The sequence below is a fragment of the Haliotis asinina genome, chromosome 2 (genome assembly GCF_037392515.1).
Source record: "Haliotis asinina isolate JCU_RB_2024 chromosome 2, JCU_Hal_asi_v2, whole genome shotgun sequence".
NCBI classification, from domain to species: domain Eukaryota; kingdom Metazoa; phylum Mollusca; class Gastropoda; order Lepetellida; family Haliotidae; genus Haliotis; species Haliotis asinina.
The window spans coordinates 36,593,418-36,614,691 of record NC_090281.1 but is presented as its reverse complement, the minus strand read 5'-3'; the positions used below and the strand labels follow the sequence as shown (position 1 = coordinate 36,614,691).

At 40.9% G+C, this 21,274-nt stretch overlaps 1 protein-coding gene across 2 annotated transcripts; it reads left to right on the top strand.

Moving 5' to 3' along the window:
* The first annotated feature begins 2,909 nt into the window (after positions 1–2,909).
* On the top strand, positions 2,910–18,718 carry LOC137273676 (DBH-like monooxygenase protein 1). 2 transcript variants are annotated; one of them, XM_067806470.1, is made up of 9 exons: positions 2,910–3,109; positions 12,384–12,585; positions 13,171–13,306; positions 13,874–13,972; positions 14,207–14,389; positions 14,571–14,728; positions 15,361–15,604; positions 16,627–16,723; positions 17,204–18,718. In XM_067806470.1, coding segments are annotated over exons 1-9 (1,677 nt in total). In that variant the 5' UTR covers positions 2,910–3,107; the 3' UTR covers positions 17,760–18,718. The 2 variants fall into 2 exon arrangements, with proteins under 2 accessions (XP_067662571.1, XP_067662570.1); XM_067806469.1 differs by lacking the exon at positions 2,910–3,109 and adding an exon at positions 10,002–10,233.
* The last annotated feature ends 2,556 nt before the right edge of the window (positions 18,719–21,274 follow it).

Sequence of the window (21,274 nt, the reverse complement as noted above, 5' to 3'; positions counted from 1 at the left end):
AACAGGACAATTAAACTTTTCTGAAAAAGATGCATTTCACATAAATATGAAATTCATGTGAGAATATTTTTTTGTGATTTGAATAGAGCTGCGTTGTTATGCTTTCTTGTAAACTAATACCTTCTATAACATATTTCATAGTTTAAGTCATGTTGAATGATAAGCAACTATTGGCATTGAAGGGCTGTGGGGTAATCTAATGGTTGAGCGACGAGGGCCTGGGTTCGAGTCCCCACATGGGTACTAGGTATGATACCCATTTCTGGTGTCCCCCGCCGTGATATTGCTTCAATATTGCTAAAAGCGGCGTGAAACAATGCTCACTCACTATTTTCATTAAATATCAATTATCGATCATGCTTGAGTATAAAGTCACACATTTGCAACATTCCTGCTATGCCATGGTTGTTCATTAATAATTGAGTCACAATTAGCCGAGTAAGCAAGTGGATCAAAGTTCGTTACATCTTAATGAGCATTATTTCAGCTAAGATTCCCGCAATGATCCAGTTTTGATCAGGCAAAGCGGAAGGCCATGTACTCTTAGACAGGTGCATCACACCACGAGACCGACCGTCACCAAAAGCACACACACATGGTCATATGACTAAATGGCGTTCAGTTATTCACTTTAGTGTTTAGCACTTACTCACAGTCACCCGCCGAAGATGAGATGATCCAAGTCGGATATGAGTAGATGTGCATGAGTGTACACATTTCGCAATAATGCAATTTATTTAACGCGGCACACCTCGGCTCAAGTTTGTTTGGGGTCTACGTTAGTATACCTGTACCTAGCCTTGTGTTGTGACCTATATACTGTGCTGGCAATGTTCCAAAATAGTCTCTAAATATATGGGAGACAGGCTCACACATGACGTTGAACAAACCCGGTTCACTAAACAAAGAACAGACTAACAAAGCGAAAGACTCCTGTGCTGAAAACAAGCGTCGTTATTGCGAAATTTCTCAGCACTCCTCAAGGCCAGCAATTCATTCCTGTATTTCATGGTGATTCATAAACATAATCTCTGATGTCGTGTCGCAAGGTGACAGTCACTGGATTATCTGATCCAGACTCGATGGTTTACTACATTGAACAGCTGTAAACCTGCTGAAACAAATATATACTTATGATATAGTCACTATTGTACAAATGAGTATTGATTTGTTGTCACACATGGGCACAATGGTAGACAGACTATCCCACCCCCCACCCCCCACCCCCACCCCCGTCGTGCTAATGCTGGATTATTGCAAACAGTGGCGTAAAACCTACTCACTCACTCACTCACTCTAATGGACACATTTTCTCTTATAACATGACTGGGGATATATTAATATTTGAAATATAAGCCAACCAAAAGCCAGTCATTCCATCTAGAAACAGGACTTAATGCGTGTCGTTATAGATACATCACCGTCATCATCATAAACCTACCACAAGACACAGCTTTGAGATGTACGAGACAGGAGAGACCTGAGCTCGCGAGTGCTTAGTATTGACAGTGTTGTTGCCCTCGGTGCATGTAAAATGAACCGTATGTGGGTACAGAGAAAATTGGAATCCAGCTCAGAGCCCAGACAGCTTTCGGTGTGGGACACATACGAGGTCGGTCTTAGCAAAGCCGGCCATACCTTTTGTCCCTACAGTGGAGATTTCTCGACGAGTTCTTTTCATCACATTTAAGAATAATTTTTGCCGTGTGACTGTTATCCTTCTAGGATCTTGGCAGCTTGGGTTATCAGGGTAGCGTGCTGCGCTGTGATTGTTAGTCCTATGAGCATTCACCCAGTGAATGGAGTTCAGCACATTGTAAATGCACTTGTCATTATTATTAGAGATAATAATGGCTTTGCACTTACGGGTTTGAAATTCTGGGTGGAAGATATGAAACCAGGGCAGAGAAATAAGTACGTGTACATATGTACTTTTTAGTAAAAACGAACGAAAGTGTATTTCTTTACTACTGGTAGACGTTTAACTTCAATACAATATAGTATATATGTTTAATTTCCACTTGGTGAAATGAATTCATTCAAAGGTGAAGTAAAGTGGCGTGACTCACAACTTAATGTCGGCGGAAAGTAACCTTGAAGAGACGAAGGGGGTGGTGTAGTGGAAAGCGGAGCAGTACTAGCTCTGGAGAAACAAGTTATTCTTAAGCATATCCATGATAAAAAATAAACCTCTCTTTTCTGCGGTATTATACACCAACCACATGAAAATACTGAAAGAGCATTGAGGAGCGTTATGGTAAATTCACTCAGGTTCACTGAGGACTACGCGGACAATCTGTACCTTAAAATCGTAGACAGACTACCCAAGTATGAGTATTTAAGACAACACAAGTCGTCTTCTCCGCCCCTTTACTCATATGGTATAAAATATGCTCTTAAATTCATGAAATGAACGTCATCAAGTATCCAAAGGAACGAACCAGCCGGCTCTCATGAAAGAGCGTAGGGCAATTCTTGGGAGACTAGCGACTAGCGACTAGCGATGGCAATCCACGAGCAACAATAGCTGTGGACTACGTGTTAGGGTGGTAAGTACTGAGGTTGTCTTGGGAACAAAGGTCCTAACATTCCGAGAATGTCATGTAATCAAAAAGTCCTAACATTCCGACTTCGATGTGGAAAGATATGACTGAAATATTATTGCATCACTGGCAACTGTCCCTATCACACATCACAAGTGTTTGCATTCTTCACAGTACTTTCAAAACAACTGTTCCGAGAGCGCAACAATATTCCCGCCAAACTGTTCCTTCTCACCTTTATTTTCCCCCCAAAGCAGCGGTATAAATGACTTACGTTTGTGGATGACATATTATTCTCCCTATACATGCATATGAACACTAATATATACGATGTGGACGCCCACTAGACAAATGAACAATGTAAGTGGTGTGGCGATATGTGGCTACACGACAGCACGTGCTTTTCATGATATCTGTGCACGTGAACTAGTTATCGATGACCACGCTCTGTTCTTCTCTGTGTTTTTGTAAGATCCATATATGTGTTTCTATGTTTCTTTCGTGGACTCCCACTGGATTTATGCCACTGTCTAGTGCTAGGAGGTTCTCTTTCTGGACTCGATAATGTGAGTATAATGTAATCCCTGCATATACGCCTTTTGTAATTAAATATTATCTGTGGGTACCATGTTCATATATTTTTACCATAACACATTTTTCACAATTATTCTCAATTTGGTATAAGTATGGATGATGGCGTCTCTGTAAATTAGTCGTCCCCGTCAGACGGGAAAGGTGTATATAGTCCTCTCAGTATACTAGTATTCGAACAAGTGGTAAGACTAATCCCCCACCCCAATCAAAAGCCAAAATTACAAACTGACATGCATACCTCTCCCTAGCTATACGTTTGATAAACTGGAACAGATATAAAAAAAAACCAATGAATTTATTTCAGTGTGGGAATATTTCACCGAGGACGGTCTCCCAGAAGCAGATTTACTATTTCAAAAGAAGTGAGGGTATGGGTAAAACGCTTTCCGAACAGCTACTTAATGAAACCTCAACATATTATTCCCTCTTTCCGCCAATACACATTAATATAAACACTAACATATACGACGTGGACGTCGTCTGACAAAAGAGAAACATAAGTGGTGTGGCAACATTTTCCAGCACGTGATTCCAGTGCGTTCAGTTCGTCTCTGACTGTGTATTGTGAGATCTGTATCCATGTTTTTGTGCATTGTCTGTGGACTCCCATACGGTGTTTGCAACTAAGCCGAATTCGAGGAAGCGATTTTATTCTGGACACGATAATGATAAGGATAGTTTACTGTGTGTATATCCCTTTCTCTTATGTATTATCCCTGGGTGCTCAGGAAACCATACGCAAATCGTCACCATACACTCCTCACAGCATTTCTCATTTAGGTCTAAGTATAGGCATGGCACGTCTGTAAACCATTTTGAATATATTACTCTCCAATAACAGTATATGGATTTCCAAAAGGTTACATGGATTATGCAACTAAACTTCTCTTCGGGTAGCAGTCTTGTCTACTCATCGGGCAGATATCATCATGACAAAAGACTAAAGAGAAAAGAAATGCAAAGATTTCTAAACCCATACCCTGTTTCAATCTACTGTCTTCAAAGTGTTTGGAAAAGGATTTGGAAAAGCAAGTTGTGGATGACTGGAGTTGTAAACACTGTTACTTCTGTTAATTTAAGAGCAATTATATACGTGTAGCAATCTTATTTTTAAGTATGTAGACTGTTTACTTGATGTACAAAGAGATAATGCAGGCAATGTTTTGACCGTAGAACTGACTATTGATAACTATTAGTGAGTGGGTGAGTTTAGTTTTACGCCGAACCCAGCAATATTCCAGCTATATGGCGACAGTCTGTAAATAATCGTGTCTGGACCAGACAATCCAGTGATCTGCAACATGAGCATCGATCTGCTCAATGGGGAGCCGATGACATGTGTCAAATCAAGTCAGCGAACCTGACCATCCGATTCCGTTAGTCGCCTCTTACGACAAGCATAGTCATCTTTCATAGTAAGCATGGGTTGCCGAAGGCCTATTCTACCCCGGACCTTCACGGATCTGATAATTATTAATTAGCCATCACTAACATGTATGGTCCAAACACTGACTCGCCTAGCTTTACGATTCAATAATATGGTCCCTTCAAAGTGACACTTATAATTAATGATCATAATGAACGACTAGAAAATCTAAACTAAAACGTCAGAGTCTTATAGTTAGATCAACGGCAGTGTGTACTGAAAAGGGCGAAAAGAAACACCTACTCCATATTTTTTACGCCTTGACATAAGGACTTTCTTAAACATATCCTTCACTCGTCTAGAACGTAATCGTGGCAAAACTTACAGAATAATAAGAGATACAAGACGAAAGTAAGTCTTACAATTCTAAATTATACAACCAAAACAATAATGTGAGAAGCGTAGATCTCCATGACTTACTAGGAAACATCAGCGTTCCAAGAGTAGACGAGACAACGTCCGCAGCAGCTGATGCCCTTTAATGTTCAAAAAGTGATAAAAGTCCTGGTCCAGACGGTTTCACCTTTCTTCAGTTCTTTTGGACTGATAACAATATATACTTTATCAGATCGTCGAATATGTCTTACCGGAAAGGATAATTATCTCTTTTGTTAAAATGTGGACTTGCAACGTGTATACCTAAAGGTGTTAGTATTTGGAAAGTTGGAGACCAATCTCCCCTTTGTCTGTTTTAACAAAGTGGCCTCGGTGACAATATCTAAGAGGGTAAAATCATTTCTTGTTCAGGTGATAAATGATGATTAAAAAGGTTTCATGTCAGACAGATATATCGGGGAAATTGCAAAACTAACTTACGACTTAATCGTATACACAGAAACCCATCAAATCTCTGGTCTTTTGTAATTTATTGAAATTTAAAAAAGCTTTCAATGCGGTAGATTGGTCATTTGTTGATAAAACATTATACTTTGACGAAATCAACTCGAAGGTGGTTCAGAATTCGATATCAAGGTATGGTTAACCAGTTTCTTAAGGCTATGGAACGGATATGTTTCATATTACAAGAGGTTGTCGCCAAGGGTATCCAATCTCCCCCGTTTTCTTTAATTATGTGCATAAATATTACCAATAATGATATGAAACAATAAAATATGAAGGTAATTTCGATTGGAAACTCTGAATACTTACTGAATCCAAGGGTTTTACACCCGGTCACAGGCGTCACTTCAACCTCACTGAATCTCTAACCTGGCGCTTTAGCCAGCATGCCCATCGCGCCTATAATGCCGACATTCGACGCTATAAACAGGTCTAATATATGTCCAAATGTGATTGTAGGAACTGCTTTGAAGTTCTGTATATAAATAATTCGTTCTAAATGTTAGCAAATCTCTCTCTCTCTCTCTCTCTCTCTCTCTCTCTCGCAGTTCCCGGGACAAAACCGCTGAACTGGCGTGCTAGGGGTTACAGGTTTGAAACCGGGTGTAGGCAATACATGCTGGAAATTGTCAATAATGTCATATTTTACAACCATATTCAGTGATGGCAAGACAGTCGTATCAATCTTCAAAACAAGTATTAATTCAAAGTTCCAGGGTAGAGGGACGTTATTAAGATAGTGTCTGGGATAGAGGGACATTTTAAGATAATGCCCGGATCAGAGGGACATTATTTAGACAACTGCCCCAGGAAAAGAGATTGTATCAAATCTGAAGCATATTACGAGAAAATGTCCTCTGAGAACAATAGAGTGACGTCACTGTCGGTTTATAGCATGAGTGAAAATAATGTATCTGATGAATTAGTTATGAAACACATCCGAATGAAATTTCACCAATTTGCGTCTGCTGTGCAATAATGCTTAATGAGGTTACTTACCTGAGAGATACCAGTGTTTAAGTTAAACCGACCCATTCAAGGGTATCTCTTATCGGAAAGTAGGCCCGTATACGTAACAAGCCACGTTTTTCGCGTAATCCCGATAGGTTGCTAAGCTGCGTATTTAAATACTATTGAGGGCCCGCCCAACCTTTTCAGCAACAATCCCGTGTAAGCCCGGGCTTTTTCATAATGGTAGCTACGCCCCTGGTAATGAGCCCCCGAAGACCAAGGTTAGATCTAGATCTGATCTTCAGCAATCCATGCGTGTCGGAAATACATTACGGGTTAGGGTGGTCGGGATGGATGGCCCGGTGTGTCATCGCATTCCATCGCGGAGACAGACGGTTGTTTCTTTCAGGGGCATTCAGAAGTGAAATGCAAGGTTTATGGATGTCAACTTCTTTATTGTGAAAAGCATGACGATTAGGAGCCTATGCTTGCTTTTTCATCAGGTTTTTGTGTTGTAATGACTGAATTGCCAGTCTGTCATCTCGCAACGAACAATAGTGTAATTTCTCTGCATTATCACCTGTTATATCAATATATTTCACACTTGTTATGAAACATTTTGTGGCAATTGTACAGGGCATACATTCCGAACTGTTCAGTTCCTGTATCCACCACACCAGACAGGGAAACAACAAGTGACATGTTTTAACGTTTCTTACTCCAGAGCAGTCGAAGATAGGAAGTCCGGCTTTGAACTCCTTTTTTGGTTCAGATGATTCAGTGCCAGGTGGGATTCGACACCACTCTGTCACTGCCAGTAGAAGCATATCTGCACAGCCTTGCAAGAGGCGATCGGGAGATCATAACGAAGCCCGGGAATCTATTTTTAGATTCTGACGTCTGCTACTCAACCCTAATACCAGATGAGTCACTTTAACCTACATTCATAATGTTTGAGCTGTGACTTTGAGTTATGACTCGTGAATCTCATCGTATCCTCAGGCTATGACTAGCATAGCGGTTTTTGCGTAAAGCAGCATAGCCACGGCGAGTCGGTTGCAGGGTTGGAAAGGGGTGAATATGTCTGGTGGGAGTAGTGATGTGACGATACCCGACGAAAGAACGAGTGTGGTTTTACGCCGCTTATAGCAATACAGTATACCAGTAGTATCACGGTGGGGGATATCAGAAATGGGCTTCAGATAATGTGTCCATGTGGGGAATCGAACTCGGGTGTTCGTCGTGATAAGCGAACGCTTTAACCACTAGGCTAATAGTCGACGACAGTACTGATGCCCCTATTGAAAACGTTTTTGCATTAAGTAACGACATGCTTGACTTCCATACACGTAAGTGAACAATCCCAGCTAGTGACACGTCGTGTCTGTGAACAACATAACACATACGTTGGGTTTTTTCTATATTTACGATAAGAGTAACCGTCACAGTTGTGTTTGAATAACGTGAGCAGTATGAATAGTAATTATATATAGAGGGTTAGCTTGTATGATGTGATCATTCCTTTAATGCCGCACATGGCTGAGTGAGTAGAACTTTCTTCAGCTGAATCTTATCCTTATAGCGTCATGAGGCATACGTTCATGTGACATCAACTCTCGCTATAGTCTGCCTAGATACTGGTAGGTGTATAATTATCAATATGTATCATATTAGACCTATACGAATAAAGTAGTCGTTATTGATTTAAATTCCGTATTGGGTTGAAAAGGTCTGCACAAAAACTGAAAACCAGTGGTTTGAGAGAAAAGGTAAAGTGTCCTTCTTTGCCGGTAAAATTATTAATGTCACCTGCTGTTGTTAGCAGATATATTCATTAAGAGCTACTTAGTTGGCACATAACCCGTGTTTTGAGTATAACATAAAATATCCTGCTAAGACGGTCGAAATTAAGATTTACTAAGACATCTGTTGTTCTCAGAAGGTGCCAACTGTGAGTCACGCATTTAATCCGTCTTCAAAGACTATTGAGAAAGTGCTCTTTCTCACCAATAAGAACCTTAAAACATAATAAAATAATAGTTAAAGATGAGGAGTCGCTGATGTAGTTTCCACAGTTTATTCTGGAAGTGTGACATAGGTTGCACACAGACCCGACTTTTGTAGGTCTTCGCAGCTAAGGAAACTACGTCAGCAGACTCAATTAAGTTATTTATAATTTAGACTTTTAACTTAACAATTAAACCTAACTACATGCTTTTGTTAAACAATGGCATGGAGAACTATGAAACGATACTAATTAAATGAATTGGCGGTTGACAAGGTGAGCTATATTAATTACAAGCTGTTTATCTGGCAACTAGATGTTGTTACAAGAGATTAGCGGATTAGCGTCTGCCAAGCTTGAAACCTATTACTATGAAAGTGGACAATATAAATATATACACAAATTATATTAAAATATTACAGTAAAATACTCTAAAATACTTGATATTAAAATATGAAAAAGGTACACATTTTGTCACTGGGACACTATGAATGTCCCACTTTGTCGGCAGGGTTCATTAAGGCACATGTTGTTCTGAGAAGCTTCTCCTTGCTGCCTATTTCGTATGTTAATACAAATATTGTGTTCTTAGAAAACCAAATCATTACCCAAAACATTGGTTTTTTACGGAGTGATCCTGTTTTGCCTGTAGACATTGTTTAGAGATTAAAACCAGTGGACACCACTAGTCCTTAGAACAATGGGGATGAATGCTATAGTCTAATTTAGAAATGCAAGTATGCCATCAAATAAGAACCCTCAGGCACCTCTTGGTCAAATCTGCTTGTGAGGAATGTGATCCTACCGCCCGAGAATCGTTGCTCTGTAGTTACCTGGTAAGGCAATGTTACACTACACTGCCCCATTGTGACCCCTTCACCAACTTGCCCTAACTTGCGTCGATAACTATTGTTTGGCATGAAATGCATGTGGACCCGTTTTTAGTGAATAACTCTTCATCCAATGATCCAATCGATCTCAAACTTTGAAAAGTTTTGTCAGACAACCTAATCACACTGTAAATCACCAATTTTATGCATTTGTATGTTAGGATCTGTCTATGTAACTGTCATAAAATAAACGGCAGAATGCAGACGGCTTGAAGAGGGATGGCGCCAATGACTTATAACAGCGGGTGCACATGCATTTCATGCCAAACTATATAATCAGACTTTTTATCATTAAATCTAAATAAGTCATATTTGACACACATTTACCCACAAAACCTTGTATATGTTTATTGGTTGAAGTTTCAGGCAACTGTTTCATAGGCTAGTGACTGTAGTGTGTACATACTGACTGACAACAACAGTTAGAGAGGAGGATACGTAAACACCAATGCATTAATTTTAAAGTATGTAGGATTAGAATGATATTTAAGCTTTGGGTATTTACTTCATGTTTATATGTATCACATGCAAGCAAATGGAGACAATTATTTTCAATTTCATAAGTTCCGAAACGTAAACATTAGGCACACTGCCAGTCTCCGTGTTCTATATTGAGTATTGTCTTTCTTCAATCACGAAAAAGCACATGGCTACCTCGGGGTTGTCACACAAACCGATGTGGTGGGGTGGAGTTATACCAAGACTTTTGCAATATCGTATTATTCAGAGTCAAGGTGATGTCACACTGAACAATAGGTAAAGTCTCCGCTTGAAATACCTCTTCTCTGAGTCTCACAGATACGTATTAGGTTCACATACACGCATGAGAGAGTATTTCCGAGTTGTGTCCTGTGCGTTCATATCACGTGATCTTTGCTAGACCCACTTCACGGTGCTGGATTTATCTACAGCTAGATCCGTGTGTACAAAGGGTACAGGCGTGTTGAATATATGTCAGTTTCACACTGGCACAGCCATGAGCGGGTGAGTGAAGCTTTATCCTCTTTTATATTGCCCTTACATAAAACGGTGGATAGCGCTATGCAGTTATGTTGTATGTTTGTCTGTCTCTGCATGTATGTTTGTGTGTCTGTGTGTATGCATGTGGGTCTCTGTGTGTGTATATGCTTGGTGTGGGGTTGTGAGGTGTGTGCACACGCATGCATTGTTACAAATAATCACCTAATTTGCTGCAGTAATTGTGCTCAACTTACCACCCACTCACATACATAAAGCTTATAAACGTGGGTGCGTGGGTATGCGAGCGTGTGTGTATTTTACACGAGATTGGTTAGCCAACTTAAACTCAACATCTCTTGCTGTTGGTGCTGGTATTCAGCCCCGAGACCGCTCATTTGTAGCAACTACAACAGGTCAAGTCTTTGAAGGGCAAGACCCACATGAAGGAGTAAGCATTAACTGGGAAACGTTGTGTTCACATATAAAGAAGTTGATATCCATAAAATCTTCATTCTTACTACAGGTCAGTTTCTTATATTATGATATTACAATAATCATCAATCGGTACAGAGGACCGACTTTTCTAAAGATAAATTCTGAATGAAGAAATCCACTTGTTCAAGCTTTGTCAAGAATCTTCTAAAAGCAAATATGAAGTTTGCGTGCCCTTGTTTTGTCAAGCTCACTATATGCCATGTAGACAGACCGTACATCTACATTAGACCGCCTAAGACACACATAGTGGGGTCCAAACAATGAAGTTTTTCATACCTGGTACGAAGGAGTGGATGACCCTAAATTACCCCAAAACAGAATTTCTGACTCAGGCATCAACAGCATCTACAGAAAACCACATCACCACGCACTGTCAGACATTGCTTCACCTGCCTGTGCCAGAAAGGTGCCATTACCATCCCCAGAATGAGAGACATATGTGGGCCATATGTACAAATATGTTACGGCAGCGTATTACTGTCACATCGGTAATATCTAGGCAGGACCCACATTATCGTTTCCCGGTTGAGTAGGTCGATGTTCACACTGCTGATCACAGAACTGTCCGCTCCAGACTGGATTATTGACAGACCGCCGCCATATAACTGAAATATGGCTGAGTGCGTCGTTACACAACAAATAACCAACCAACCAAATCGTATTTAACCATTGACGCCGTGAGGATTCTAGACAAATGTGCTGGCAATAAGAGCCGACTTACCGATTTGCGAGGTCAGAATCGATTTGCTCATTATATTAACCATCGGTTCACATAATCATTTACAAGACGCAAACTAGTAGCTGGTTTCAGGTACAACGTTAATAGCAAACCCCAAAGACAATAAAATGCAGAATTAACTGAAGCAGTAACTAACTCTAATACGAACAACACATAAATTATTCGTTGTACCCTGTATATGCAGTGTTTAAATTCTCCAAAAGCACACGCACATTTAGCAAACATCATCAAGGCATCTCTGTGACTCCGTATATAGTTATGAGCAAGCGTACCAAAACAAGTCTTTCAATGGTATGGCACATTTGTTTGAAGTAATGCCAGTTCCCCTCTGACCTGGTTTAATGTTTGCAATCGCTCTATTTACGTTAATAACAAACCCAAAAATAAAACCTAACATAAATTTTACCACAGCGATGACTAGCTCTAATACGAACCACTCACTGACTAGTTGTTCTACATCGTATTTCAAGTGTTTCAATGTCCTATAGTATCTACGTAGCGCCCAAAGATACCGTTTTCAACTTACATTGACAGTAAAACCCAGACCTGGGTTAATGTTTGCAGTCGCTCGATTTACAAGGAGACGTACGAGTGCTTCTTGGGTGGGATCCGCTGAGTTTCAATTACCATGTCTTACCCTTCAAGTAAAAGCGTCTCAGACAATGACAGGAGTGCGCCAGTACTGCGTCATGCCTGTACATATATCACAATTAAGAGAGTTACGACAGCCAAAGTTTTGAATCAGCGCCTTTGTCTATTTGTGCTTTTTTAATTCTTATTATATTAGAATGAGTGTATGTGAAACCCAGTCGAGCACTAACACTCAACGGGAGAGGTGATTATCGCTAATAAAGCACTGCATCTATACCTGCTTCTTATAATACACAGCCTATATACTTGTTTTGACTACCAATACAATTCCACACTCGTGTTTCTACAGGGCACTGACAATTTTTCTGCTTCTCTTGGGGACGTGTGGTGTGTCGGGGTATGGAGAATACCGGGATCGTCTGCCAAATGGCAAACGGGTCCCTCATCCCTGCAGAGCTAACTTCTACTGGCATGGCCTGGGTCACATCAACGCTCTTGGGGGAGGAAACCGAAACGACTTTGGCAAAGACTTCGCTTCTCACGGTCACAGGGTATATAAATTTTAAATGTATCTAATTTATGGGACAATTGTCATAATATCTCCATATGACACAAATGAGTGAATTAGTGAGTTTAGTTTTACATCAGACCAGGAAGGAAACCAGTAATGGGCTTTACACATTGTTCATATGTGGAAGTTCGTCGCCACTCGCCCCTTTCCATAAACTCCAAGAAGCTCTTTGGCTTGTCCCGGAACAACACAAGTTGGTCACGAATGCTTGTGGAATGGAACCCAGGTCTTCAGCGTGACAAACGAACGCTTTAACCCACTGTCTCCGTGGATTCGAAAGTCAGCTATTACGTTTGATGAGACTGGACCAAACGGGGCGTTAAGGTAGATTTGTGGTTAAAATCTTAGAAGGCCACGGACTCGGTTCCTCACATTGATACAATGTGTCAAGCCCCTCAAACGTTTGAGCAAAATACTCATACCCTTATGTGGTGAAACATTTGGAGATCATGCTTATGTGTTTGAAAAAACAACAACAACAAACAACCTTAATCGTCCCGTGACTGAGTCAAAAACTGTACTTTGAAGTTTCTCTCTATTCACAATGGTTTATATTCTGTTTAAGTGGACACAAGATTTGTGCCGTTTAGATTCTGATGGTGACGGTATGACCAACGGTCAAGAGCTGGGGGATCCGAACTGCGTGTGGACTGCAGATAGTGGTAATCTCCCTTCACGTACAACAGACATTACTCACCCAGGTATGCAATATCAACCACACTGATTTCATATATTGACACGCAGTTGGTGATCCTGGCACAACACAGGTTGCAAATTCTCCCTGCTTGCTTTGGATATATAATGTATCACGCCTAAGTGCTGGACTATTAAATACCCAATTACTGACCCAATTCGACCTCTGATATGGAGGGATTAGTACTGAGACGTAAAAACAACAGTTCCACCACCATCATTCCTGTATGGAATACTGGAATGGACATTATCGCGTTATTTTATATAGGATGACAACTTTAAAGGGACATATTTTGACCTTGAAATATGTTCATTATGTCGAAGGAAGTGTTTGGTTAATTTGAACAATGTCTTTGAACAATGATTACCTTTTATAATGATTATCGCTTCAAGTTACTGTTATTATTAAATCTACATTCCTACCAGCTGATGACCGAATAACCCCCTTGATGTCATTTTATGAAAGTCTGATTAAGCATCGATGTGTGGAATCTATGCCAACCCCGAAATTGGACCTATCATATGTGCATACAATATCAGCTCGGTTTATGGAAAACGACGTTTAAAAATTCCAGGTATATGTGACCCTTTCGACTCCACTGCCTGTAGAGAAAAGAATGCCTGGGTCTCGTGCAACGGCACAGAACTGAAGTGCGATGCCCTGAAAGCACCAGGTAAATCGTCCTGTTGCATGCATGCATTCATTCATTCATTCATTCATTCATTCATTTGTGTAGAGAAATTGTGAAGTATTTAAGTGAGCCTTCAAAAATATGAACTGACCGTCTCACTCTCTCACTCTCTCACTCACTCACTCACTCACTCCCCACTCACTCACACACTCACTCACTCAGATACCCAAATAATGCGCACACCTTGTTCTTAAGTAGTCATCTCATTCTTCACAGACGTGAAGAACTTCACAATCCGTTTCCCCGAAACCGAGGTCCCCGCAGAGGACACCACCTACATCTGCATGATCTTCGACGCCCCCTCTGACCAGGACTATCACTACATTGGAAGCAAGCCTCTCATCGACAACGACAACGTCATGCATCACGTCGTAGTCTACGGCTGCTCTGACACATCAGGTGCGTCGCACCAGCCTTCATTTGACAACACATCCATGCAGTATATTCAATGCCGTTTGGGTTAAAAAAGCACAAGATAGGACCTGTTTCTGTCATGCTTTGCAATTTGAGCTGTATACACACATTTCCTTTTTTGTTGTTGTTGTTTTGGGGGTTATTTTTTTCGGGTTTTTTTTTGCAGAGGAGCTACCATCAGAACCATACAAGTGTGGCATGGATGCAGGGAGGGGATGTACAGCAAGTCTCGGAGGCTGGTCTGTTGGATCTCCTGGAGAATGCCTCAATGAGAATTTTGGACTAGTTTTTGGAAAATCAAAATATACTCGGTTTGCCCTGGAGGTACTAAGTAACATGTTTTTAATATACAGGGGTGGTGGGGTAGCCTAGCAGTTAAATCGTTCTCCTGCCACGTTAAGGATCCGGGGTCGATTCCCACATTGGCGCAATGTGTTACTTGTTTAAGGCTACACGCCAGACAGAAGCAGGCTCTAATACGACTTTTGGGTGTATTATTTAATGAGTTTGATCGCGTGGTAGATCCACCATTCGCATACTCGCCGTGGATTATAGAATGTAGCCATTTTTCTTGACGGGAAGTCCAGATTAGAGGTGTTCCATTGTAATTATCACGATGGTTGGGATAATCAAGAAATACTTGTCTAATGTCGAGCAAGGTTCGCTATTGAATTAATAGCTAAAGTAGAATGCGTTACCGACCTACCATAACACAAGTTTCCTGCAACATTGACATATACTATTCTAACGCATGCAGTGATATCAACCCATCACATCACAAGTTCTTTCGAACATTGCCAAAAACTATACAAACGCATGCAGCGATACCGACAAACCACAAGTTCTTCCCAACTTTGCCAACAACTTCCCGAACCTGTCAAACGACCTATCACACCATAGTTAGACAACAACACTCTCCACCACTGTGCGTTATCTTCATTTCCCTTCTTTTCAAGTTTCACTGGAACAACCCGAACAAAGTGTCAGGCTGGAAAGACAGCTCTGGAATGACGATCTTTTACACCCCCAACTTACGAAAGAACAATGGCTCACTTATGACACTTGGGCAGTTGAACCTAGCAATTCCCCCTGGAAAATCAGAGGTCACGTTCACTGGAGAATGTACATCTGAATGTACACGAAAAATTATTACAGAGCCCATCTATGTCCCAATGGCTGGAAATCATATGCATTATTTAGGTAAGTAATGTACGCCTGAATGCATTATTTAAGTAAGTAATGTACATCTGAATGTATTATTTAAATCAGTAATGTACATCTGAAGGCATTATTTCGGTAAGTAATGTACATGTCAATGTTTAGTGGCATGCTTGTGGCATGTCATCCTAGTTACTTAGATCACTGCTCATGCTGTTGATCACTGGATTGTCCGGTCCAGACTTGGTTACTTACACCACATAGCTTGAATATATTGTGGAGTGCGGCGTTAAACAACAAACCAAATCCACTTAGGCCGTCTGGATTAATGTTCAGTGAGTCTAACTGGATAATATATATCTGGAAGATCTTTCAGAATAAATAATAACCAACATCTCAGGCGACAAATACGTCATGCACTATCTGAATTAATAAAGGGATTGGTGCCTTAAGGCAGGCAATATCGGATGATATATTCTGGTAAAACACAACTGAAGAACATCAAAGAAAATGTGAAGACTGTTTATGATTTTGCTCTTTCGACCATAAATTCAAAGAACTGCAAGGGATACTTGACCACTCACCTAAAATACCTCTACTGCTACCCGTCGAACGTTTGTGAGGATCTCATTAGGGCACGGCAACTTGTGAACAAAAACATCTTTGTGAATATCTTCTTGAACAGTCCCTTTAAAGTGAAATTAAAAACAATTAGAGTCATGAATTCACAGTTCTCATTTCGAGAGTAGGGCGTGACATATGATACATTTGGGATTACGCTTTCTCAGTAAAGCACAGATTCTATCAATTTTTGCTTTCATTCTCACCCGGGATTTGAACTCACGTGGTTAGAGTGGGGCACAGAACTAGTCAGGTCAGATTACCCGTTGCTACCACAGATATTTAAGTACACTTTCTGACAAAGCTGTCTTCAACAAGCACAGACACACCTGTGATTATCACGTGGGACATATAACTAACTTTAAAATAAAATAAATGAAAAACAGAGCGTAGAAGAATACCACTGTTATGAGTAGTAAATGGTAAATGCTTTACCTTTACAGGTAGATCAGCGTCCGTAGAGCTGAGGCGAAATGGACAAAGGGTCCAATATCTCACCAATGAACCCGAGTTCAACTATGACAACCCTCGCTACTTCAAGTAAGAACTTCCTTGTTAACGTTGAGTATCAGGTCTTGAACTGATCCACTTGAACAGAGTGAGCGAGTGTAATTTTACGCCGTTTTGGGCAGTACTGCAGCAATATCATGGTGCGGGGACTCCAGAAATGAACTTCACACATTGTACCTGTGTGAAGAATCGAACCAGGGTCGTCGGGCGATTTAACTACTGTGCTACACCAGCACCCCTCCACATAAACCAAAGTTTTAGATTTAAATTGGATTGTTTGGTTCGGGGTTGGGTGCGTGTCACTGTATTATGTGATTTTCACTCGCTATATCGGTCACTGGGTTTTCTGGCCATCTTATAACATAACAGAATCGTGATGTATTTACTGAAAGCCTGAACTGCCTACGTATATTAATAGCCATAACGTTGCTAGAATATTGCTGAAAACGGTTTAAACCAAACTCACTAAATCACTGACCTATTATATTACCCCCATTCTTTGCATTATAGCTACGACAATCCAGTTGAGCTTCTTCCCGGGGACAGCTTAGTGACCACCTGCAAATACGAGTCTACATATAAGAAGAAATGGGTTTTTTACGGTGATGGAACATCGGAAGAAATGTGTTATGGGTTCCTTTGGTACTACCCAGAACATGCTCTGAAGAGTGGCATCTGTGTGTCGTGGAAGAGCATCAATTTGTGTGGGGGCCAGAGTCTCATCGAGGAGAACTGCAACGTCTGGGAATTTTTGTTTGAATCTGATCCTGAGTCTAAGAGACTCTCCGACGCCTTACGCGACAACTGTAATCTCCTGGCCAATATATGCACTCCCGAATGCAAGATGGCGGCCATGGACATCCTTAAACATCCCTGCCTGAGTGGAGGTGATATCTCAGACTATGTAAGAAATCTCATGCGACAATCCAAAGAGGGACTGGAGTTCCTCGGCAAGATGACAATATGTACTGTAAATAAGAACGACTTTAAGTATCCCCAAACCGGTGGTGCAGGAACCTTCATGGCCTCCTTGACTTTGATCTTACTTGCGGTAATCATGGTTTAGATGCCTAAGACACGTTGAGGTTTTAATCCTTTCCAAATCTTTGACCTCGAAACAGTTTTGGTCTTTAAATCTTTTTCAGAATGTTAGCTGGTATTCAATGTCAGATATAGTAATATTCTCGGTGTATGCCAGTAGTAATACAAATACCTCCAAAACCCAAAGCTTTATGCCGCACTCTTGCAGTAGCCCTAATAATGGACAGTTGCTGTTTGGATTGGCAGTTTTTGACTTCAGAAATGCATGATTTTATATATACATGTACACATTTTTAAGCAATATCTGTACTACATGACGCGTTTGACTTTGTGATTGTATTCAAGACTGCGTAACTGAGGTTTTAATTAACGCATGTATTTTTTTTTTACAATTTCCATAACAGAATTGATAATTGTTTGATCCATTATTTCATTGCAATTAATTGTACATGCAAACAGTAAGTTTTACAAGCACATACACACACGCATACACACACGCACAGAGAGAGAGAGACGTCGAGGGAGGTGGGGAGGTAATCAGGGAATCTTAGATGTCATAACATTACAATTACAGTGATATTACATTGATCCTGATATATCCTTCTTGCTGTGCTGTCTAGACTAGAGCCTGGGGGTTAAGGCGTCGGTTCGTCTTGCTACCAGCTGCGGGTTCGAGTCTAACACAGTTGTAACTCGGGTACTCTAATTGTACAGACAGACAGACACCACACACACGCACACATTTCTTGAATCCCCGCCGTGATATTGCTGGAAAATTGCCAAAGGCGGCGTAAAACCATACACGCGCATTAATACACACTCACTCACTCACAACGACGACAACGACGACGAATACAACTACCTATTCCAAATGTTTCATACATACGTCATTGTTTTTCGATTCTTTTGATAAAGTATGCATATTTTTGATATTATTAAGAAATTCCATTGTACAGTTGGAATAAAGACTGTTACCGCATATGACCTACATTTTGTTGACAGTTTGCGATTCACTACACCATTGTCACGCTACATTACAGCCATACACCCGCGGCCTATCTTATCTGAACCGGACTAACCATCAACATGATGTACAACGTGTGTGAATGATAACACCCAGTCAACGGATCGTGATGAGGGGTGTGAGGGTAGTTTAGTGGTTAAATCTCGTAACGCCAAAGCCATGGGTTCGATTCCCCATTGGTGTCCCTTGCCGTGATATTGCTGAAATATTGCTAAAAACACTGAATGCACTCACCAATACTACTTTAATCATTCATGTATTATGAGTAAAGGAGGATTTGGGTAACGATGCTAGGGGCATACCGGTCAGTCAGCTTGTGCTTTTCTCACATGTCCCGGGGTAGTGTAGGTCTCCAGCAACCCATACTTGCCACAAAAGGCGACTCAGTGTGTCGTAAGAGGCGACTAAGGGGATCGGATGGTCAGGCTCGCTGACTTGGTTGACACATGTCATTGGTTTCCAATTGAGCAGATCGATGCTGATGCTTTTGGTCACTGGATTGTCTGGTCCAAACACGATTATTTACAATTTACAGACCGCCGCCATACATCTGGAATATTGCTGAGTGCGGAGTAAAACTAAAATCACTCATTCACACACTCACACACTCACTATTATGGCATATCAACAAGTTATATGATGTACAGCTCAGGCCATATATCAGGAGATGCTGAGCAAGGTTGGTCACAGTCAGCCCTTGGATGGGTGACCGTGTTCAGCAACTAACTCCTAAGCGTTTGTAGCACTTCATCCCCGGCCCACAACGATGCACACGTGACATATGTAGTATCACCTTAAGCAAATGCGCTTGTTTATGATTGCTCATCATCAACTTGACCCCCACCCCACTTTACAAGGAGCCCACACAACAAAAATAGCTTCTCCCAGAAAACGCTAACCAGTCGAACCAGAGTATCATATGACCTGTGCAAAACTCGAACACTCTCCTGAACTGGGCGAAGAGATCACGAAGTACTACACCTAGGGCACTGAGAGCTATGTGGAGCCTGACGACACTGGGATGTAAGCGAGATATATAAAAGGCGACATTCGCATATTTACCATGCTTTTCGTGAATTTTGCTGTCAAAGGGGACAGAAAATTCAAAAACAAAAATGAATACACTGCCTCTATCTAAAAGGAGTAGATCAGGTCTGTTAGCAGGATTTTGTCGGCTGCATATTGGTCCATACCAAACACGTTTGTTTTTCCATGAAGACTTAGATATGTTAAGGGTTGTACCAAGGATGGAGCTCGGAGTCAGAATCACAAACGTGGCGAGTCATGCCATCACGTCGTTAAAGATATTATTCTTTTTGGAGGGTCAAGGAAGGGCATGACAATAAACGTCTCTGTAAATTCACTCCACAGTCAACAATACATGTCAGTATCTTTTCAATCAATGGTCACATTTAGGTGATTGCAAGTGGGAAAAGATTCATCCTGGGAAGACGAAATTTAAGACTAATCGACTTCTGCGCCTGAATAGTCATTCGGATCCACACACTGCACGTACACACGATGCGATGGTTTCACAGAAACAATGGTCTCCACAAAAGACCACTCTGGGGAGACATAGTAAAGCGGCTCGCTTCAACACAACAGCGCTGACGTAGTTAAACTGTTGTCAAGCTATTTGCATTTTCTGTGAAATCTACCAAAGATTCTGTATTTTTTTGTAATTACATAAACGTAAATTGGTGTTCCGTTCACAAATAGCATATTCACCTGAATGGATTAATGTGGTAAAGACTGATTACCTCCCCTATGTGACAAAAAGTCAACGGTCGAAAAATTATTCTGCTATTTCTTTTTTTCAGTGCTAATATAAAGGCGAAGAGGTTGTATTTGAAGTGACCATATCAGTGAACTGCAGTACTGGATGCTGTACTACAAAACAACCTTAACATGCTACCACAGTCGTAAGTCTGTGTTAAGGTAGGGAGACAATGAAGTGTAGATTATCCCTGGTTAGGGTTGGGAATGTGAAATTGCCTTTGCGCCTCAATCGCTTTGTACAGCGACACACTAATATCTCTGTTGCAATGTTATATTATGCAATGATACGCTTGACTTGCGTACACACAGGTGAATAATCCTGGCTGGAGACAACCGCGCCTTTGGACGACTTACCAAATACGTTTGCCAGCGCTTAGAACTGACGTGGTTCACCTTTGTATTTAATCACGTGATACTAGCCACTCCCTACGCTATACAGAGGGACAACTTGTTTGTTGTGAATATTCGTTAAGTAGCGCACAACGAATGTAACGGTTATGTTACATCAACGCTCATATGAATCTGTCGGGATACTGGTAGGTGTATATGATGTCTGAAATATATCACATTAGGTATCTGTCGTTTTCGCCACTTGCATAGTTCGTCCCACGTGCCCGGTTTGTTGTTCCAAAAATATTTTATTCAGGATTCCAGAGCTATCAAAAGGCACCAGTACACCACTAGACCAATCTTCAAGTTTGGTGAAGAAATATTGGACGGTTTTAGAGTTCTGCTCC

Excerpts from the sequence above, each read along its gene's own strand:
- LOC137273676 (XM_067806469.1), top strand. Across the intron at positions 14,390-14,570 it reads CGGCTGCTCTGACACATCAG|AGGAGCTACCATCAGAACCA; the intron begins GTGCGTCGCACC and ends TTTTTTTTGCAG. Across the intron at positions 15,605-16,626 it reads AAATCATATGCATTATTTAG|GTAGATCAGCGTCCGTAGAG; the intron begins GTAAGTAATGTA and ends TTACCTTTACAG.